Source organism: Nelusetta ayraudi, unplaced genomic scaffold (assembly GCF_046127955.1).
Source record: "Nelusetta ayraudi isolate G7.1 ecotype Tasmania unplaced genomic scaffold, CSIRO-AGI_Nayr_v1 ptg000026l, whole genome shotgun sequence".
In the NCBI taxonomy this organism is placed as follows: Eukaryota; Metazoa; Chordata; class Actinopteri; order Tetraodontiformes; family Monacanthidae; genus Nelusetta; species Nelusetta ayraudi.
This window is the reverse complement of record NW_027466076.1, coordinates 6,877,406-6,895,000: the sequence shown is the minus strand read 5'-3', so window position 1 is coordinate 6,895,000 and position 17,595 is coordinate 6,877,406. Positions and strand designations below refer to the sequence as shown.

The 17,595-nt window shown below is 50.2% G+C and overlaps 1 protein-coding gene across 5 annotated transcripts in view; it reads right to left on the bottom strand.

The window, feature by feature from the left end:
- Nucleotides 1-17,595, bottom strand: part of sptan1 (spectrin alpha, non-erythrocytic 1) — a 29,991-nt gene that overhangs the window by 9,344 nt on the left and 3,052 nt on the right. For 4 of the 5 annotated variants that reach the window (XM_076029419.1, XM_076029421.1, XM_076029420.1 and 1 more), the window contains exons 2-33: nucleotides 16,514-16,753; nucleotides 16,186-16,311; nucleotides 15,624-15,764; nucleotides 15,145-15,425; nucleotides 14,440-14,584; nucleotides 13,870-14,024; nucleotides 13,446-13,581; nucleotides 13,110-13,211; nucleotides 12,890-13,027; nucleotides 12,694-12,804; nucleotides 12,515-12,592; nucleotides 12,013-12,168; nucleotides 11,447-11,651; nucleotides 10,652-10,833; nucleotides 9,570-9,813; nucleotides 9,168-9,290; nucleotides 8,866-9,083; nucleotides 8,541-8,633; nucleotides 8,196-8,330; nucleotides 7,237-7,385; nucleotides 5,645-5,843; nucleotides 5,073-5,177; nucleotides 4,944-4,976; nucleotides 4,803-4,838; nucleotides 4,117-4,164; nucleotides 3,215-3,306; nucleotides 2,945-3,089; nucleotides 1,472-1,653; nucleotides 1,233-1,332; nucleotides 792-989; nucleotides 558-704; nucleotides 297-400 (exon numbers count right to left, since the gene is read on the bottom strand). In XM_076029419.1, the coding sequence (XP_075885534.1) occupies nucleotides 297-400; nucleotides 558-704; nucleotides 792-989; nucleotides 1,233-1,332; nucleotides 1,472-1,653; nucleotides 2,945-3,089; nucleotides 3,215-3,306; nucleotides 4,117-4,164; nucleotides 4,803-4,838; nucleotides 4,944-4,976; nucleotides 5,073-5,177; nucleotides 5,645-5,843; nucleotides 7,237-7,385; nucleotides 8,196-8,330; nucleotides 8,541-8,633; nucleotides 8,866-9,083; nucleotides 9,168-9,290; nucleotides 9,570-9,813; nucleotides 10,652-10,833; nucleotides 11,447-11,651; nucleotides 12,013-12,168; nucleotides 12,515-12,592; nucleotides 12,694-12,804; nucleotides 12,890-13,027; nucleotides 13,110-13,211; nucleotides 13,446-13,581; nucleotides 13,870-14,024; nucleotides 14,440-14,584; nucleotides 15,145-15,425; nucleotides 15,624-15,764; nucleotides 16,186-16,311; nucleotides 16,514-16,753 (4,547 nt within the window). Of the gene's footprint in view, nucleotides 1-296; nucleotides 401-557; nucleotides 705-791; nucleotides 990-1,232; nucleotides 1,333-1,471; nucleotides 1,654-2,944; nucleotides 3,090-3,214; nucleotides 3,307-4,116; nucleotides 4,165-4,802; nucleotides 4,839-4,943; nucleotides 4,977-5,072; nucleotides 5,178-5,644; nucleotides 5,844-6,938; nucleotides 6,996-7,236; nucleotides 7,386-8,195; nucleotides 8,331-8,540; nucleotides 8,634-8,865; nucleotides 9,084-9,167; nucleotides 9,291-9,569; nucleotides 9,814-10,651; nucleotides 10,834-11,446; nucleotides 11,652-12,012; nucleotides 12,169-12,514; nucleotides 12,593-12,693; nucleotides 12,805-12,889; nucleotides 13,028-13,109; nucleotides 13,212-13,445; nucleotides 13,582-13,869; nucleotides 14,025-14,439; nucleotides 14,585-15,144; nucleotides 15,426-15,623; nucleotides 15,765-16,185; nucleotides 16,312-16,513; nucleotides 16,754-17,595 lie in introns of all 5 variants that reach the window. The other variant, XM_076029418.1, reaches the window with a different exon arrangement.

The following is a 17,595-nucleotide window of genomic DNA, read 5'->3' as shown; positions in this document are numbered from 1 at the left end:
GTCTCCTGACGTGAACCTTCTAGAAGTTCCTCTGATTCTCTTCCAGCTTCACGCTCAACTAACCCTAACCCACCGTAACCCTAACTAACCCCAACCCTAACCCTAACCAACAAGGCTAATCCATGTCTACGTCACCGTCCCACATGCAGAGTGTATTCTTCAAAGTGTTTAATGTTCTACATCATGTTGGATCATCTTGGTAGCAGGTGAAAGAGCAACATGCTTGGAGGATCCTTCAGTGCCATACTAATGTGCAGATGATTGAAGCTGCACCACTGCAAGTGTTTGCCTTCTACCTGTCCAGGACTTCATTGCGACGGTTGAAGATGTCAGATTTGGCGTAATGGTCGGCGCCGATCAGCTGGTCGGCAAAGGACTGAAGAGCAGCGATCTTCTCCTCCTGTAGGACCAGAACACATCCGAGCCTCACTACAGTACTCCAGTACAATCAAACAGATGAACTTTATTGAGTTCAAATTGGGAAAATACACACTGCCGAAGTCCAATCGAATCCTAAAACGCCAACGGAAGGCAACCTGGCAATCAATGTGACCGACCTGGACGTTGATGGCCTTGTCGAAGTCCTCGTGCTTCTTGATGAGGGCCTCCACGCTGTCCAGGGAGTCGCCCTTGTCGTCGCTGGCCAGGAAGGCTTCGCGGGCCGCCATCCAGTTCTCAGCCTGCTCACAGTCCCTGTTGAAGAGCTGCAACAGCAAGTGAGTGAGTTCATTAAGTTACACTGAGTTGAATTGACTAAAGTGAGTTGGGTTGGGTTGGGTTGAGGTGTGTACCTGCAGCTCCAGGCACTGGTCCAGCATCATGCGGCGCTGCACCCAGGCCTTCTCCAGGTCGGCCCGCTGCTGCTCCAGGGCCTCCAGCCGCTGCTGGATGTCGCTGCTGGCGTAGTGGCCTCGCACCAGCAGCTGCTGGCCAAACTGCTCAAAGGCCTGGAAGGTTCCAGAGCGAGCGTCGATCTCCGTACGGTGCTCCTACGCAAATAAAGCAGGGACAAAATATATAGATAGAACTTTGCTGTTATCTTTGGGCTGATCCACATGCAGGGGGCGCCAACACCACCACGCAGTGGCCGAGTCAACGGCAGCAGGTAGAACCGTTCAGCCAGGAAGTATCTATCTAATATCTATCTATATGTCTATTTATACACCTATCTAGTATCTATCTATCTATGTAGGATCTGATCTCGCGGCTGATCTCCAGTGTGACTCCAGTACCTGGTGTCTCTCCAGAAGGGCCTCAGCTCCAGTCACGTCTTTAGCCAGCTCCTCTGAGGAGACCAGGCCTCTGATACCATTGATCCACGACATCAAGTCCCTGGACCAGGAGAGAGGGGGGGAGGGGGAGAAGAGATCATCAATGACTTCATATTGCACTCATGCTGAATCCCACTACCAATGACAAAAACTCAGAATCAGTAAAAAGTCAGTCAGACGGAATGCCTCCCCGCTCCTACCTGAAGTCAGAGAGGAAGCGCTGCAGGTCGTGGGAGTTGCCCAGCTTGTCCTTGCGCTGGTCTGCCCGGCCCACCAGGCTGCTCCAGGCCGTGTTGAGCTCGGTGCACTTCTCCTGGATGTCGTCCACGGCCTCAGGGTGGGACTGGATCAGCCGCTCCGCCATCTCTCCCAGGGAGTTCACCTGGTTGGGGAACATGATGTTCACCAGTATATACACACTAGAGACAGGTTGAAGACATCTCAGGGAGCATGCGGTGGTGCAGGGGCTAGCGGTTGTGGGTTCCATTCCCAGGGTCTCCTGGAGCCTTCTGTAGTCGTCTACATCATCTCCCCTGTGTCTGCCTGGGTTCCATCTATCTAATATCTATCTATCTATCTAGTATCCATCCATCTATCTATCTAGTATCTATCTATCTATCTAGTATCTATCCATCTATCTCGTATCCATCCATCTATCTAGTATCTATCCATCCATCTATCTAGTATCTATCCATCCATCTATCTAGTATCTATCCATCCATCTATCTATCTATCTATCTAGTATCCATCCATCCATCTAGTATCCATCCATCCATCTAGTATCTATCCATCTATCTAGTATCTATCTATCCATCTATCTAGTATCTATCTATCCATCTATCTAGTATCTATCTGTCTATCTAGTAACAAATCCATCCATCTATCTATCTAGCATCTATCCATCTATCTAGTATCTATCTGTCTATCTATCTAGTATCTATCTGTCTATCTATCTAGTATCTATCTGTCTATCTATGTAGTATCTATCCATCTATCTAGTATATATCTGTCTATCTATCTAGTATCTATCTGTCTATCTAGTATATATCTGCCTATCTATCTAGTATCTATCTGTCTATCTAGTATATATCTGCCTATCTATCTAGTATCTATCTATCTAGTATCTATCTGTCTATCTAGTATATATCTGCCTATCTATCTAGTATCTATCTAGTATCTATCTGTCTATCTAGTATATATCCATCTATCCATCCATCCAGTGTCTGTGGTACCAACCTATCAATCTACCATCTATCCATCTAAATTGACCGTAGATGTGTGTGTGTGAGTGTGAATGGTGTCCCTAATAAAGTGGCCACTGCTCCAGGGTGTCACCCTGCCTACACCCAGTGACTGCTGGGAGACTCCAGCAGACCCCCCACAGCCTGAGAGCAGGAGGGAGGGAGGGATGGATGGATGAATGACGGATGGATGGATGGATGGATGGATGAATGATGGATGGATGGATGGACGAATGAATGATGGATGGATGGATGATGGATGGATGATGGATGGATGAATGAATGAATGATGGATGGATGATGGATGAATGGATGAATGAATGAATGAATGAATGATGGATGGATGGATGATGGATGGATGATGGATGGATGAATGACGGATGGATGGATGGATGGATGATGGATGGATGATGGATGGCTGGCTGGCTCTACCTTGTCTCCCAGGGCGGCCAGGTCTCTCTCGAAGCCCTCGTGTTTGCGCTGCAGGGCCTGCACGCTGGCCAGGTCGTGGCCGTAGTTGTCGGTGTTGAGGGCCTGGTTCTTCTCCTCGATCCACTCCTTGGTCTCATCAGCATCCCTGCAAGGGCACAGTTTTTACAGTTGGGGAGTTTTAAACTGCGTTCAGGCGGTGGTTGCTGCCACCAGGAGGAGAAAGAGGTTTGTTGAAGGCTGAGGAGGGGGAGGAGTCCTGGTGCCTCCTACCTGTGGAACCTCTGCACCTCGTGGGCGCTGCCCAGCATGTTGCTCCTCTCCTCAGCCAGCTGCTGCAGCGAGCGCCAGCACTTGTTCAGCTCCTGCACACACAACACAATTACTACCTGCTACTGCAACTACACAACATCATCACTGCCTGCACTTCCACTAACAAGCACATTCTGTCAATACGAGTGTTCCAATGTGTCCTGAGGTGAACTACAATCTTCTCCTCCTTCATGAAAATGACGCAGACACATTGAAATCAATCCCATCATTTCCAATTGATGACTAAGCTCTAAAGGGCCGGGGTTGGGGTCATCATCCCAACTATAAACTAGCTTTGTTTGGTTCAGTACTGCTGTGTTGCAAGCTGAATAACCTCACAAAAGCAGATTCCCTCTCTGCAGAGGCATCATTGATAACAATCAATCAATCAATAAATAAAGTGAACATAATCAACATTATCAGCTTTGACTTGTGAGGTGAAAGTGGTTTCCAGCGCAGGGTATCAGTGTTTGTCTAACTGTGTGTTAGTCCACATGCCAGTAACACAAAGACGCATTACAACAGCTGGAGGAGGCTGGAGGACAACCAGGTCAACAACGCTACTCTACAAGTGAAACGTGCACATAAATGACATAGGGAGAGATGCATGGAGTGCAAAACTGACAACAGAGTCTCACACTCAGGGGGTTGCAACACACATCAACACAATGCAACACACAGGGTTCAATAGACACAAAAATAACACAATCAAAAGGGCAACATGACAAAAAAGCATGTGTCAAGACTTTAGCTACAGAAGACTGTGAAATCAGGCCACACAATAAGTGCATGGAGAAACAGAGATGTTGGGGGGCCAAAGACGACAGAAAACAGACACAGCGGTCAGAACCAGTGACTCTTACCTTGATGGTATTAAAGTTAGCCGTCGTTTGAACAGCCAAGCGAACGTTCTACGGTCAAAAATAACACAATACGGCAGGAAAAAGTGAAAGGAGGAAGAAGAGGCAACACACACAATGGTTGCACAATTCAGACACACTCGTCCACTTTCAGCTGGTTTCCCTCTCAGTCCAGGGACTCGCATCAATCTACACATCTAGATTCCCATTCAGACAGAGTGGTGCTACTGGGACCAGAGCATTGAACAGCCAGAATACACTGACATATCTGAGATTAGAGAGAAGTTATTATCATCATTATCATTATTATTATTATAGATTATAGTTGATTTTCCTTCCTTTCTTACTCCATCAATAGTTTATTTTATTTGACATTGCTCGGATGTTTTCCTCTCTATCGCTCTACATGTTGCTGTAATAGTACAATCAATATATAATATTACAATCAATATATAATGACGTTAATTTGCCCACTGTGGGATAAAATCAACAACCAAACGTCAGAACAACAGTTTCCCTGCTTGAAGTGACACACTGGTGCCAAAGCTGAGCAGTGAAGCAGCTGCTGCGAGGGTCAGCGTGGGTTGCCAGGTCCAGTCAGATCATTGCAGCAGATCCACCAAACACCCCAGACTGCACGCTCGTTGTTAGAATTGATAGTGAGTGAGAAGAAGAGAGAAGAAGATCACCTTCCATGGAGATGCACCCTTGGAATCAGCTTCATCCTGTTTGAAAGGAACAAGTCAACCACTTCAATGCTTTCACAAAACAACTTCTTGTCAAAGGTCAAAGGTTGAGCAGAAAGTGGCCATAGTGAAAAGAGAGCGCACCTTGCCGGGAGCAGAGCCGTGCACCTCCTGCTGCTGCAACATGAGGGAGAGGATGAGGAAGAGGAGAGAGAGAAGTCAGCCTGGTGGATGGAGGTGCAGTGGAGAGGTTCCTTCTGCAGCTGAAGGTACCTGAGCCTGCAGCACTGGAGCCTCCTCAGCCATCAGACCTTCTGACTCCAGCTCTGACGCCACCTTGTTGATGTCCCTCAGCCGAGACTCGTTGGCCTTCAGGTCCTGCACCCAACATAGAGAAGAAATATATATGCATGTATGCCATTGCTGACGCAGTCTAGTTACAGGACGACTGTGTGATTGGTTTGGTCCAGTGATGATTCAACACAACACAACACAACACAACACAACACAACACACTAAACTGCATCAATCCATTTATTCACATCAGAACTAAAACTCTAAAACTCTTTTGCAGAAGTTGAAGTTCAGTCGCTTCATAAAAGTCTTTGGCCATCTCTCCTTCTAAAGGAATAGTTCATATTTACATTGCTCATGATAAATGTACAAGCAACGTGTACTAGAAGCTCAACCAGCAACGTGTGCTAGAAGCTCAACCAGCAACGTGTGCTAGAAGCTCAACCAGCAACGTGTGCTAGAAGCTCATCTTATGAAGCCCATGCAAGCGCTGCAGTGTTTGAGTTTATTTTGGACACACAGTACAACTGCACATGTAAAGTCCAGGTTACCTTCTGGAAGTCGTCGAACTTCTTCTGCAGGACCTCCACCTGCTCCAGGTCGGACCCCACCTCCTCATTGGTCAGCGCTCCTTCCTTCTCGCGGATCCACTGCTGCAGCTCGTTGGCCTCTCGGAACAGCATGAACTTCTTGCAGCTCTTCTCCAACATGTCTTTGCGTTTCTCCCCCAGTTCCAGCAGAGTGCTGTACCTGTAGTGTTGTTGCAGCCACACAGTGTCGTCACATTAGCCCGGTGTTTGCAACCATCCAATACTACACCGCCATCACCATAGTGGAGAATATGGCCAGTCAGCAGATTCAATGTCTCCAAATCACTCCTAGCAGTGCAACCTTCTGTGCTTTCCACTGGGATGAGATGGAAATCCAGGAGGAGCAGTGAGACAACCACCAGTTGGACAACTAGCGAGTGATCCAATCAAGTCAGTTCACTAACTGACTGACTGACTATTTAATAGGACAGGATGATTGTCGACATTAAAACACCGCTGCAAATACAACCAGAAGCGATGCTTTGATCCTGGAATCAATCAATACAAATGTTTGTTACTAGCACACGTGGTCTTGCTAATCAGCTAGCCCGCTATCACCTGTGTGCAATAGCATTTTGATTGATCATTTTTGTGAATAAACATCAACATTGGGGTTTTTCCAGATGAGTTAAGAAGCTCTGAGAGCTTCTTTCAAACCTTCTTAAGACACAACTGACAGAAGAACACAGGTCCCAGATTCCCTCTGAGCTGCAGCTCCTTTACATTCACTGCACAACCAGTGTGCATATGACACATAAAGTTCTACAATAAAAGATAGATAGATAGATAGATAGATAGATAGATAGATAGATAGATAGATAGATAGATAGATAGATAGATAGATAGATAGATAGATAGATAGATAGATAGATAGATAGAGACTTTATTATAGATGGCTGTAAAATGGAGCTCACTGGGTGATGACACTGAGTCAGGAAGCTCTTGGGAGACTGAAACAGTGCCAACACCAACTCATATTCAATAATCTGCTTCATACTTTAAGTTGATGTTGTTCAGCGTTCATGAAGCCCGGAAGAAATGATGTGGCAACTCACAACGTGAGTGTTGGACATTGAACACAGCACAGATGTGCTGTACATGAAGCGGCTGATGTATGAATTATAATCAGGCAGTCATTGATTTGCTGAGGTACCCTGGGAATAAACTGCCAAACAGAGTTTTCCTGTCAAGTCAATCCATCAGTAACCAATCAGAAGACACGCTGATGCTACGAGACATGCTGGCTGGTACTCACAGCTCCTCCACCTGCTTCATGCGCACAGACACGCTGCAGGCCTCCTTGGGAACAAGCCTGCTCCAAGCCAAGCCAGGCCAGGCCAAGCCAGGTCAGTGCACAGCAGAAGAGGGTGAGGAGGTGAAAGACAGAGGCAGAGGAGGAGAGAAAACGGAAAGGAAGAAGAGAGGCCAGGGCCAGGAAGTTAGTAGTGAATCAGAACTGAAAGAGAGGAGGAGGCGACTGGAAGGGTTAAGAAGCAGAGTGGGGGGTGGGGGGGTGCTACTGGGGGGTGAGACAGTCAGCTGGAGCTTCTTACTGGTTGTCGATCTGCTCCTGGCGCAGGGCGATGCTGCCGTGCTCGTCCAGCAGGTTCTCCCTGGACGACGACTGGGTCGGGTCCAGTTTCTTCACATAGGCCGCGGGGACGAAGCCCTGCCGGTCGTTCACCTCCACCTTCCACCAGTCCTGCGGCAGGGCAGAGGTCAGAGGTCACAGAGGCTCGCTGGACCTCCACCACGGCCAGTCAGAGCCCTCCAACTCAACATTCACGGGACTTTATTGAGGAACTTTGAGTGGAAATACAGATTTGAAATGAGGGCAAACTACGGCCTAGGGGCCATATGTGGCCCGTTAACTCTTTAATCCGGCCCTACAATACTGGAAGAAATGGCTGTAAGAGCTAAACACCCTGGTGGTCTAGGAGGTTCTGGATGGTTCTAACAGATACAGAAAACACCATGGTGGTCTAGGGTGGTGCTGGATGGTTCTAGGAGGTTCTGGATGGTTCTAACAGATACAGTAAACACCCTGCTGGTCTAGGTGTGGTTCTAGGTGGTTCTGGGTGGTTCTAAGAGCTAAACACCCTGGTGGTCTAGGGTGGTTCTAGATGGTTGTAGGAGGTTCTGGATGGTTCTAACAGATACAGTAAACACCCTGGTGGTCTAGGGTGGTTCTAGGTGGTTCTAGATGGTTCTGGATGGCTTTAAGAGCTAAACACCCTGGTGGGGCTTCAGAGACACTGATTTGGTTGCAACTTTGCTTCATTTTCCAGTGACATTCCAGCAACATGTTTCCTCCAGGATATCCAGGACAGATGGTTTCCTCCACCAGAACACTCCATCCATCTGCTGCTGCTCCGCTACCCTCTGGTACATTACAGAAGCCACTGTGGCCCCACCAGTCTACCAGGTGCCAACCCTGGTCTAGATGCATGTACACAGACTGGTGTGCTGGTACTGTGACAGCAGGATGTGGTGAAGCTGCGTCAGTGTCAACCTTGTTGGTGCTGTTGAGCAGCGTGAGGACGTCTCCCTTCTTCATGGTGACTTCACGAGGACTCTTCTCCTGGTAGTCGTACAGAGCCAACACCAGCTCCTTGCCCGTCTCGTCATCAGTGGGCGCCACCTGCTGCTGCTCAGGGGTACACAAGCATTTACAGGAAGTGATGCTGACGTCTCTGACCATCAAGGTAACGTTGTCCTGAATAACCTGCTTCAAAATGTCCAGTGTGTAAAATTTGGCTTGATTTATGATTTTCACATTGGAGAAAGGTCCACATGCTGCCCATCAATACATTCACAAACATGCATAGTGGCAGTAGAGGGTTGGCTGGGGCTTTACCCTGCAGGACTGGGCTTGCTCCTTCAAGGCCTGGATGCTGCTGCCGTAGGCGCTCAGGTCCGACATCAGGGCCTCGTGCTTCTTCAGCAGAGCCTGTGGACCAAGCAGCAGAGTCAGCAGACCGGCGCAGGCCTGGTGGAAGGCTTAGCAAACAATGCAGGTGACGCTCGAGGCTCTTTCATTCAATCACTGCTGGATGTTTCTCAACTGGTGGGTCCAGGCTCTTTTTTAGATTGGGTCCGCCAGTCGAGAAGCCCTGGTTTCAAGACGTCCCCTGAGGAGGGGCTGCTGACAGATCTGGATCTTGACGTATTGACGAGCTCACCTCGGCCGAATCCTCGTCCTTGCCGTAGTCGGGGCTCCCCACGATGGGCTCCTTCTCCCTCATCCAGGACTCGGCCTCGTTGGCGTCGGCAAAGTACTGCTGCGCCTGCAGGGAGTCCTCCAGGTCCTGCCTGCGCTGGGACGCCTTGGACTTGAGCACGTCCCAGCGGCCGTGCAGCTCCGCCAGCTTGGCCTTCACCTCCTCCGCTGCAAAGTGGCCTGGCGAGGCAGACAGAGGGAGGCTCAAGCACACCGCGTTGAGGCCTGCTGGCTTCAGGAAGCCCACCAATGAGAGCGCAGTACCTTCTTCCACCATGGCCTCTCCCTTCACGCTGACGGCCTTGATGCGGGGCTCGTGGCCGCTCACCTCCGCCTGCAGCGCCTGGTGCTTCTTCAGCAGGTTCTGCACGCCAATCAGGTCTTTACCTGCACCACACACACACACACACACACACACACACACACACACACACACACACACACACACACACACACACACACACACACACACACACACACACACACACACACACACACAGAGTTCGTGACACCTGATTTCGCTTCATTTGTGTTTTTCTTCATGGCTTTCTGAGGCTTTGACAGAACTAAACTGCTGCTTTTAGCTTGGGTGCTTCCTCACACTCGCTGTGGAGGCCACCAGCTCCAGCGGACCACGGTCCTACTCTCCCAGTGGTTGCTTCTCACCTCGGTTGGTGGAGGCAGCGATGGGCTCCTTCTCCCGGATCCAGGTCTCCTCGTCCTCCACGTCCCTGAAGAGCTGCTGAAGCCGCAGGGAGTCGGAGAGCTTCTGCTTGCGTGCGGCCATGGGCTCTCGCAGGGCCTGGTAGCGCAGCACCAGCGCCTCCTGCTTCCTGCTGATGTTTTCTGCATCAAAGTGTCCGGCCTCCTGGAACTGCCGGGCCTGGATGGTGATGCCGTCGATGCGATCCTTCCACGCAAAATCAAAAGAAAATCAAACGTTTGCAAATTGAAGATTGCGTTCAGAGCATTCGTGCCACTATTTTCAGACTAAAAGTCGCTTCGGTCCAGAAGTCCTTCAGGAAGAAGGAAAACACAGAAGTTGCACCGGGCCACAAGCGGCATTTTGGGGGAAATTGTATTTATTTATTTATTGATATTTACTTCACTGTAGGAAATGACAGTCACTGCCTGTATACTTGAACCTTTACTGTAGAAGTAGCTCAACGCAGTAGCCAGTAACTCACTGTGTATTTACACTTTAACTAGTAGAAGATTGTGAATCCTGCTAACATTAGCATTAGCAGTGGAGTTCCAGTGGCTCCACCATCTTAGCCTCTAGCCCATTAGCCGCCATTAGCTGCCATTAGCTTTCTGCGCTTCCTTCACTGCACTCAGACCTTGGCTTCAGTTTCTCTCTCACTGCAAACTTTCTTTCTGCTGCTCAGTTTCAGCTGCAGCTTCTAATCTGCACAATCTTCTCTATGTGTTCACTCTTTCTCAGGTGTCTTTGAGTTGATGAGTAAATTCATTATCAGTGGTACAGGAGCAGCACATAGCGCCAGTCGCCTGGAGCGCCCCCCTCTGGCGGCTGTAGGTAATGTGTGCTCCTGGGTCATGTCAGTCAGTGTAAATATATCATTATTATTATTATTATTATTAATATTATTTGTGGAATTCTATATTTCAATACATATATAAATGGCACCTGAGTCTCAGTGGTACGAGCCTCCAACCCATGGAGGAGGTGCGACTGCTGTGTGAGACCATGAGGTGAGCGTCACTCCTGCATGATTGAACCCGGGTACCTGGTGAGCAGCGACGTCGGCCTCCAGCAGCGCCTGCTTCTTCTGCAGGTTCTGCACGCTGGTCAGGTCTTTGCCGTAGTCGTCTGAGGCCAGGTGACCTTCGACCTCGTACAGCCACAGCTCGATGTCCTCCACGTTCCTGTTGAACTGCTGCTGCTGGTTGGCCTCACGCAGCTTGATGCCTGCAGGGATTCAACAACACCAGCATCACAACTGAGACCTCAAACAAACTCATTGTGATGCACAAGGTTCCTCTTGACTAAACAATGGAGTCCTTGTGGCCCAGTGAGAGAGCAGGTACAGCAGTAGTTTGTCAATCTTCTGGCTGTGCTTCGCGCACACACACACACACACACACACACACACACACACAGAAAATGACACCACCATCAATCAACCAATCGTTTCTCAGCTTCTCTATCAAGCTCTATTGTATGATGCATAATAGAGCCTTGATGAGTTCCAAAAACATGTTGAAGTTGACAGTGTGAGCAGTGTGAGGTTGGGTTTGCATTCTTCCAGAAGTGCTGACACTTTACTTGAAGCTTAAAAGCTTCTAGAGAATTCATTTCAATCACTGATTAACTGAACATGATAGAAAGTGGGCTGCTGTTTTTATCATGGCTGGAATAAATGTGCGTCTTTGTGACTTGATGAAGAGGAAAAACTGATGCTGGTCCTGAGACTCCAGCAGTGGAGACCCACTGAATCAGTGCTGCTGATGGAGGTCCATCCTTCACGACCTCACACAGGTTCTCCCCTCCGGGCAGAGCCTCAGCTGAAGGGTCCGGGTACCTTTGAGCTCGGTGGCCTCCAGCAGCTTCTTCCACTGGGAGCTCACGTCCTCCATGCGACCAGCCACCTCTGAGGAGGCGTAGTGCTTCCCGTCCAGCAGCTCCTGTCCAGACTTCTGCAGGGCGTCGATGCGGCTCTGATTGGCCGACAGCTCGGCCTCGAAGGCCTGGTGTTTCTGCACTTTGCCCTGCAGGTTGGAGGGGTCCTGCAGGGGGCGCAAGAGGGAAGAAAGCGGTGACTGGAAGGCCATGATGTCAGAAAAATGAAGGTCTCGAAACGTCCGTGAAGGTTCTCAGTCATTCGGTGCATCTGAGGGTAGAAGGGTTCAGGTGGAGGAGGCCAGCGGGACCGCTTCTTGGACCCTGAAGGTCGTCAAGAACCAGTCCAGCTGGAGGAGGCCAGCGGGACCGCTTCCTGGACCCTGAAGGTGGCCAAGAACCAGTCAAGCTGGAGGAGGCCAGCGGGACCGGTTCTTGGACCCTGAAGGTCGTCAAGAACCGGTCCACTTGGCCTCTTCCAACTGAACCTTTCTACTTGAAAGGTGTTCAAAGCTCTGGACTGGGGACCTTGTAGGCTTCGTCCGTGGCCGTCTTCATCTTCTCGTTGATCCAGCTCTTCAGCTCGTCCGAGTCCCTGAAGAACTGCTGCAGGTGGAAGGAGTCCTCCAGGGCGGTGCGGCGCCACTGAGCGCGCTCGTGCAGGGCGTTGCGGCGGCTCAGCAACTACAGGAGAAACACAGGAGAGACGCGTTAGGATGGCCAAGACCCTGGAGGGGTCGAACTCAATGTAGTTGCTCACTACTAGAGCTGCTGGCCCGCTGCTATCAACATGCAACCACTATTACCACAACTCCCAGAATGCTCTGCTGCTGTGCTGGCAGACCATCGACTCTAACAGACCATCAGTAACGTTTGCTTGCTGCTCTAAGACTGCAATGGTTGAATGGTTGCACCTTCATTGAAGGACATTAATATTATGACTTAATTGGTTTCTTGTTGTCATTTTATTTTGAAATGTATGATTGTATTGTAACTATCTGAGGTGTTTTTAGATGACTTTGGTACTCACAGCGTCTCTGCGTGTTGCCACGTCCTCTTTGGCATAGTGGTTGTTCTGGATCAGTTTGGTGGCAAACTCATCCAGGGCCTGGAGACGAGCAGAACCAAGACACTCAGTCCATTTCTGAACCGCTCAAGAGGAAAAACACTTGCAAGAGAGAACGCAGCAGGTGTTGAAGCACCACTTACGGTGATTTTCTCCTCCTGGGCACTCAGCGACTTCTCAAAGTCCTCGTGTTTCTTCAGCAGAGCCTCCACGCTGTCCAGGGAGTCCCCCAGGTCTTCGTTCAGCAGGAAGGCCTGGACACCACACGCACACAATCATTCATCTGGTTCGTGCAACTTCACAGAGTCTACAAAAACCTCTGTCTGAGTTTCCAGTTACTTCTTGCTTGCTCATCCAGTTGTCCACTTGCTCGGTGTCTCGGTAGAAGAGCTGCAGGTCCATGCACTGCTCGTACTGCTGCCTGCGCACCTCCCACAGCTCCAGCAGGGACTCCTTCTCCTGGCCCAGGACCTCCAGCTGCAGCAGCAGACGGACACCAGCAGAGTTACAACTCTGGTGATGATGAATGTTCAGCAGCAGAGAGAGAGATCAGCCCCACCTTCTCTTTGACCTCCTCGGAGGCGTAGTGGCCGCTGGCGAGCAGCGCCTGGCCGGCTTTATCAGTGGACCTGAAGCTGTCCTCATGGGCGTCGATCTCCCCCTGGAAAGAAACACACACACACACACACCAGAGAGTCAGGACACCGTGTGTGTGTGTGTGTGTGTGGTCACTCTACTAAGCCACACTATTGTGGAACTGCAATATAATAACACTGTTAATGACTGCTGCCAGGATGTGAAGCAGCAGCTTCCTCATTCTGATTGGCTGCTGCCAATGAAAGTGATCACTGATAGGGTAGAGCCTTTAGCTTTGTGCTAAGCTACCACATCCTACCTTGTGCTCCTGGTGACGATCCAACAGAGCTTCCGCTCCAGCCACGTCATTGGCCAGTTCGTCAGCGTTAATGAGGGCTTTCATCTCCGTCACCCAGCTGGTCAGATCCCTGAAGTCAGCAGTGAAGCGCTGCAGGCTGGAGAGCAGAAAAAAGAGGGACTTTATTCATCCCACGTTGCAGACATTTACATCATTACTGCAGCCAAAGTAGAGCAAAGAGAAAAGAAATGAAATATTTGATGATTATGAACAGTGTGATGATTGACAGTTGTCTCCATAATGCTGATCTAACAGCAGCGATGATGTTGAAAGGGGCCTCAGGTGAGAAGGTTTCTGCACCAAGAGGACAAACACACTGCAGATCATCGTCCAATCATCTACTGTTCACAACACAGAGAAGCTCTGAGCTGTGCTGGCGTCCTACTGGTAGGAGTCGTTGAGGCGAGAGTGGCGCTCGGCCGCCAGGGTGCCGATCTGCTCCCAGTTGGTAACCAGCTCGTCCTTCTTCAGGTGGATCTGGGAGGCGTTCTGGGGGTACGTCTGCTGCAGACGCTCCACGTCAGCGCCCAGCGTGTTCACCTGAGCCACAGACAGAGAAGACGTGCGGAGTGTGAAACATCAGGAGGAAGCAGGATGAAGGTGCTGGAGGTCTCTGCCCTGACAGCAAGCAGTAGGAGACTCATCTGAAGATCTACACACAGGGTTGCTATGCAGCTCCATACAATACATCACATGGTGTCACATTCCCCTCATGATCAAACACAAATCATGTGACCATGAACCCTCTTCACGCAGCTGAGGACGTTCTCTCAAAACAAAGACCATCTATTCATTAGGGTTAGGGTTCATCTATACATGACAGGGAGGGAGCGAGAGAGAGGGAGAGAGAGAGGGAAAGAGAGAGAGAGAAAGAGAGAGAGAGGGAGGGGAGAGAGAGGGGGGGGGGAGAGAGAGAGAGGGGGGGGGGGGCGGGGGGAGACGGTGAAGTCCTTGCCTTGTCTCCCAGGGCGGCCAGGTCTCGCTCCAGACCCTCGTGTTTGCGCAGCAGAGCCTGAACGCTGGCCAGGTCTCGACCAAAGTCGTCTGAGGACATCAGCTGCTCCTTCTCCTTGATCCAGCTGATGGTCTCGTCCACGTCCCTGTTGGTGAAACTTCAGGTCTTCAACAGCACTTTTACTCCAACACATTGACAACAATCTAAAGGTCCACTGTGGAATGTTTGGAAAGTTTGAAGAAGAAACAGCAACATCTAGTGGTCACATTCTAGACTGCAGCGTAGTTCACTCTCCCTGCCTCTCCTGAGTTTGCCAGTGAACTACGTTGGCCCCGTGCACCCCAACCTGGATAGCTGCTCCACCTTCTTCTTCTTTTGCACTGTATTGGTGCTGGAATTATACAACTTTCATTTCCAAATGTGGAATAAATGAAGGCTTCTCTTCCCTTCTCTTCTACTCTCTTCTTTTCTACTCTGTTCTTCTTGGTTGGTATATTGGAGGACGCCAGCGTTCAGCCTCCATACCAAACGCTGTCAGGCAGCTGGATTGTCCACACCAGGCTCCCTTAGTTTGTAATGCAATCACCCACTTGTATTCATGTATTCATGGGCAGTATGTTGAGTTTTTACCAATACAAAGATCAAATATTCCACACTGGACCTTGAAATGAAAACCTCAGACGTGTGGTTTAAAATGCTGCTGACCTGTTGAAGCGCTGGACCTCGGCAGCTCCAAACAGCTTGGCCTGCCTCTGCTGGGCCAGGTCCTTCAGGTGCTGCCACGCAGCGTTGACCTCGTCCTGCTTGCGGACGATGAGCTGGGCCTCCGGATGGGCCTCCTGGACGAGCCGAGCCGCCAGCTGGTTGACCTCGTTCACGCGCTCCTCGTGGGCAGCCAGGTCCGTCTGGAACTCCTCAAACTTCTTCTGCAGGAGCTCCACGTGCTCCAGGTCTTGACCCAACTCCTCCGAGGTGGCCATGGTCTCCTGCGGCAGAGCAACGTCACGGACGGACTTTAACATCGGCTACCGTGGGCAAACTACGGTATTTCCTCCAGTGTTGTCAGCTTCATTTCAATAAAGAGCAAAAGACCCGGGTGCTTCTGGGTGGTACTAAGGATACAATGAGGCTTAAAGGGTTTTTGAGCATAACAAACAAACAGCTGCTGGGACTTTGTTTGTCACCTTGTCACTGATCCAGTCCAGGGCGTCTTCGCACTCGCGCAGGTACTGCACCAGTTTCTGGGCCTGCAGGAGACGCAGGCCCTTCTCCTTGGTCTTCTGCAGGAGAAGGTCCCACAGACGGTGCAGCTCCTCCAGACGAGTCTGACGCAAAACAAAAGAAAAAGTTAGAAAAAGTCATCGTTCATTTATAAAAAAGTCAACGTCAGTCGTAAAGCTTCACGTTTCTGATCATTCCTTTGAAATCAACACAGACAGCAAGCACCACAAACCCAAGGCCTTCATGTGCAGTCAGCCTGATATACAGTAGTTGACTATGAAAGTCAAGTACATCATCAAGAGTGAATGTAAAGGGAGTGAGGGAAAGACTGGAGAAGTTGGAGGGAGGCAGTTGACAGCACTGCAGTCAGTGTCAGCGCAGCACCAACTTGTATGTACTGGACCATGATGACGCTGGTCACTATGGGGATGTGCTGAGTCCGGTAGGGCGTGTAAGACTGAAGCAAACGGAGCAGGTGAGCAGCTTGACATCAGTGTGGAGGAGAGAGAGGAGGAGGAGTCTTACTCGGATGGTCTCAGATGCAAAGTGACCCTCGCTGATCATCAGGTTGCCGGTGTCGTCCAGTTTGACGATGGCTGCAGAGTTGGCCTGGACCTCGGCCTCGAAGGCCTGGTGCTTCTGCAGCTTCCCCTGCGGCAACCACAAGACAGGAAGTCAATGGTACCAGCTCGCACTGCTCATGAAGTTGCAATAAAACAATGACCTCTGTCTCTCAATATTATGGACATCACTGTAATGAAGCAAATGTCCCCCATGTGGGATGAATGAAGGCCTCTATTCTATTCTATTCTATTCTATTCCATTCCAAGTGTGAGCGGCAAGGCCGACGTACCTGCAGGTTTGATGGGTCCTTGTAGTTTTCGTCGGAGGCGATCTGCAGTTTCTCCTGGATCCACTTCTCCAGCTCGTCGGCGTCTCTGCGGAAGAACTGGAAGCGGTACGAGTCCTCCAGCTTCTGCCGCCGCATGATGGACAGGTCCTTGAAGCGGCGGTAGCGGTCCAGCACCTGCTGCCGACGCTCCTGGATGTCCTCGGCCGTCTCCAGCACCTTCGCCCCTGCGCTGTCCATCTTCTGCAGGAAGACAAGCAACCCAGGAAAGAGACAGGAAGTCATATCTCTGCTCAGATGTTGTTCATTAACCAACAGACTGACAGAGACGCCCAAAGACACAGAGACTCTGGAACCTGGGTCTCTGCCAGCACTGTCCCGATACCAGAGCTGGCTTTAGAGCTGAGCTTCAATATTATCATCATTGTTGTTGTTGATGATACATGTGGAGGCTGTAATTCATATCATGTGTATGTATGCCCCGAGAGCAATCCGTGAGGTGAGCAGAGGTCAGAGGTCAGAGAAGGAATCAAGTCAAAGGTTCTGAGTGTAGAGTTTGGACTGAAGGTCCCTGAACTTCCTGATGATGATTCTACTTTGGTTAACATGGCCAGCAACGGGATTATTTCAAACATGTGAAGAGTCAGATGTTTTTCCTCACCCCAGCCCCTCCACCCCCACTCAGAGTGGGTGGAGTCTAGAGGCCGGCAGCTGACAGAGTGAATACCGCAGAGGGGTGGGACAGGAAATTCCTCCGTCTGCTAGAACACAATGAAAGTTCTGCAGTCAGCCTCTCTCTCGCCCCACTGGGCCGGGCGAGCGAGCCAATCCCCTCACGTCAGAGTTTATGTAGCGTTGACACAATCACCGTGCCAGGATCAAAAACTTTAGATAGTTTCAGTATGGATAGGGTTGACTACTGCCTCCTCCTCGACGGCTCGCGGCCAATGAGAACGCAGCAGGTGGAGAGGCGACTGGGAAATGGTTGCAAAGAGAATATTGACAAGAAGGTGCAGCTTCTGATCAATGTGCTGCTGCCCCTCTGACTCCTTCCTCTCAGTCGCTGGCAAACTACACGAGGTATA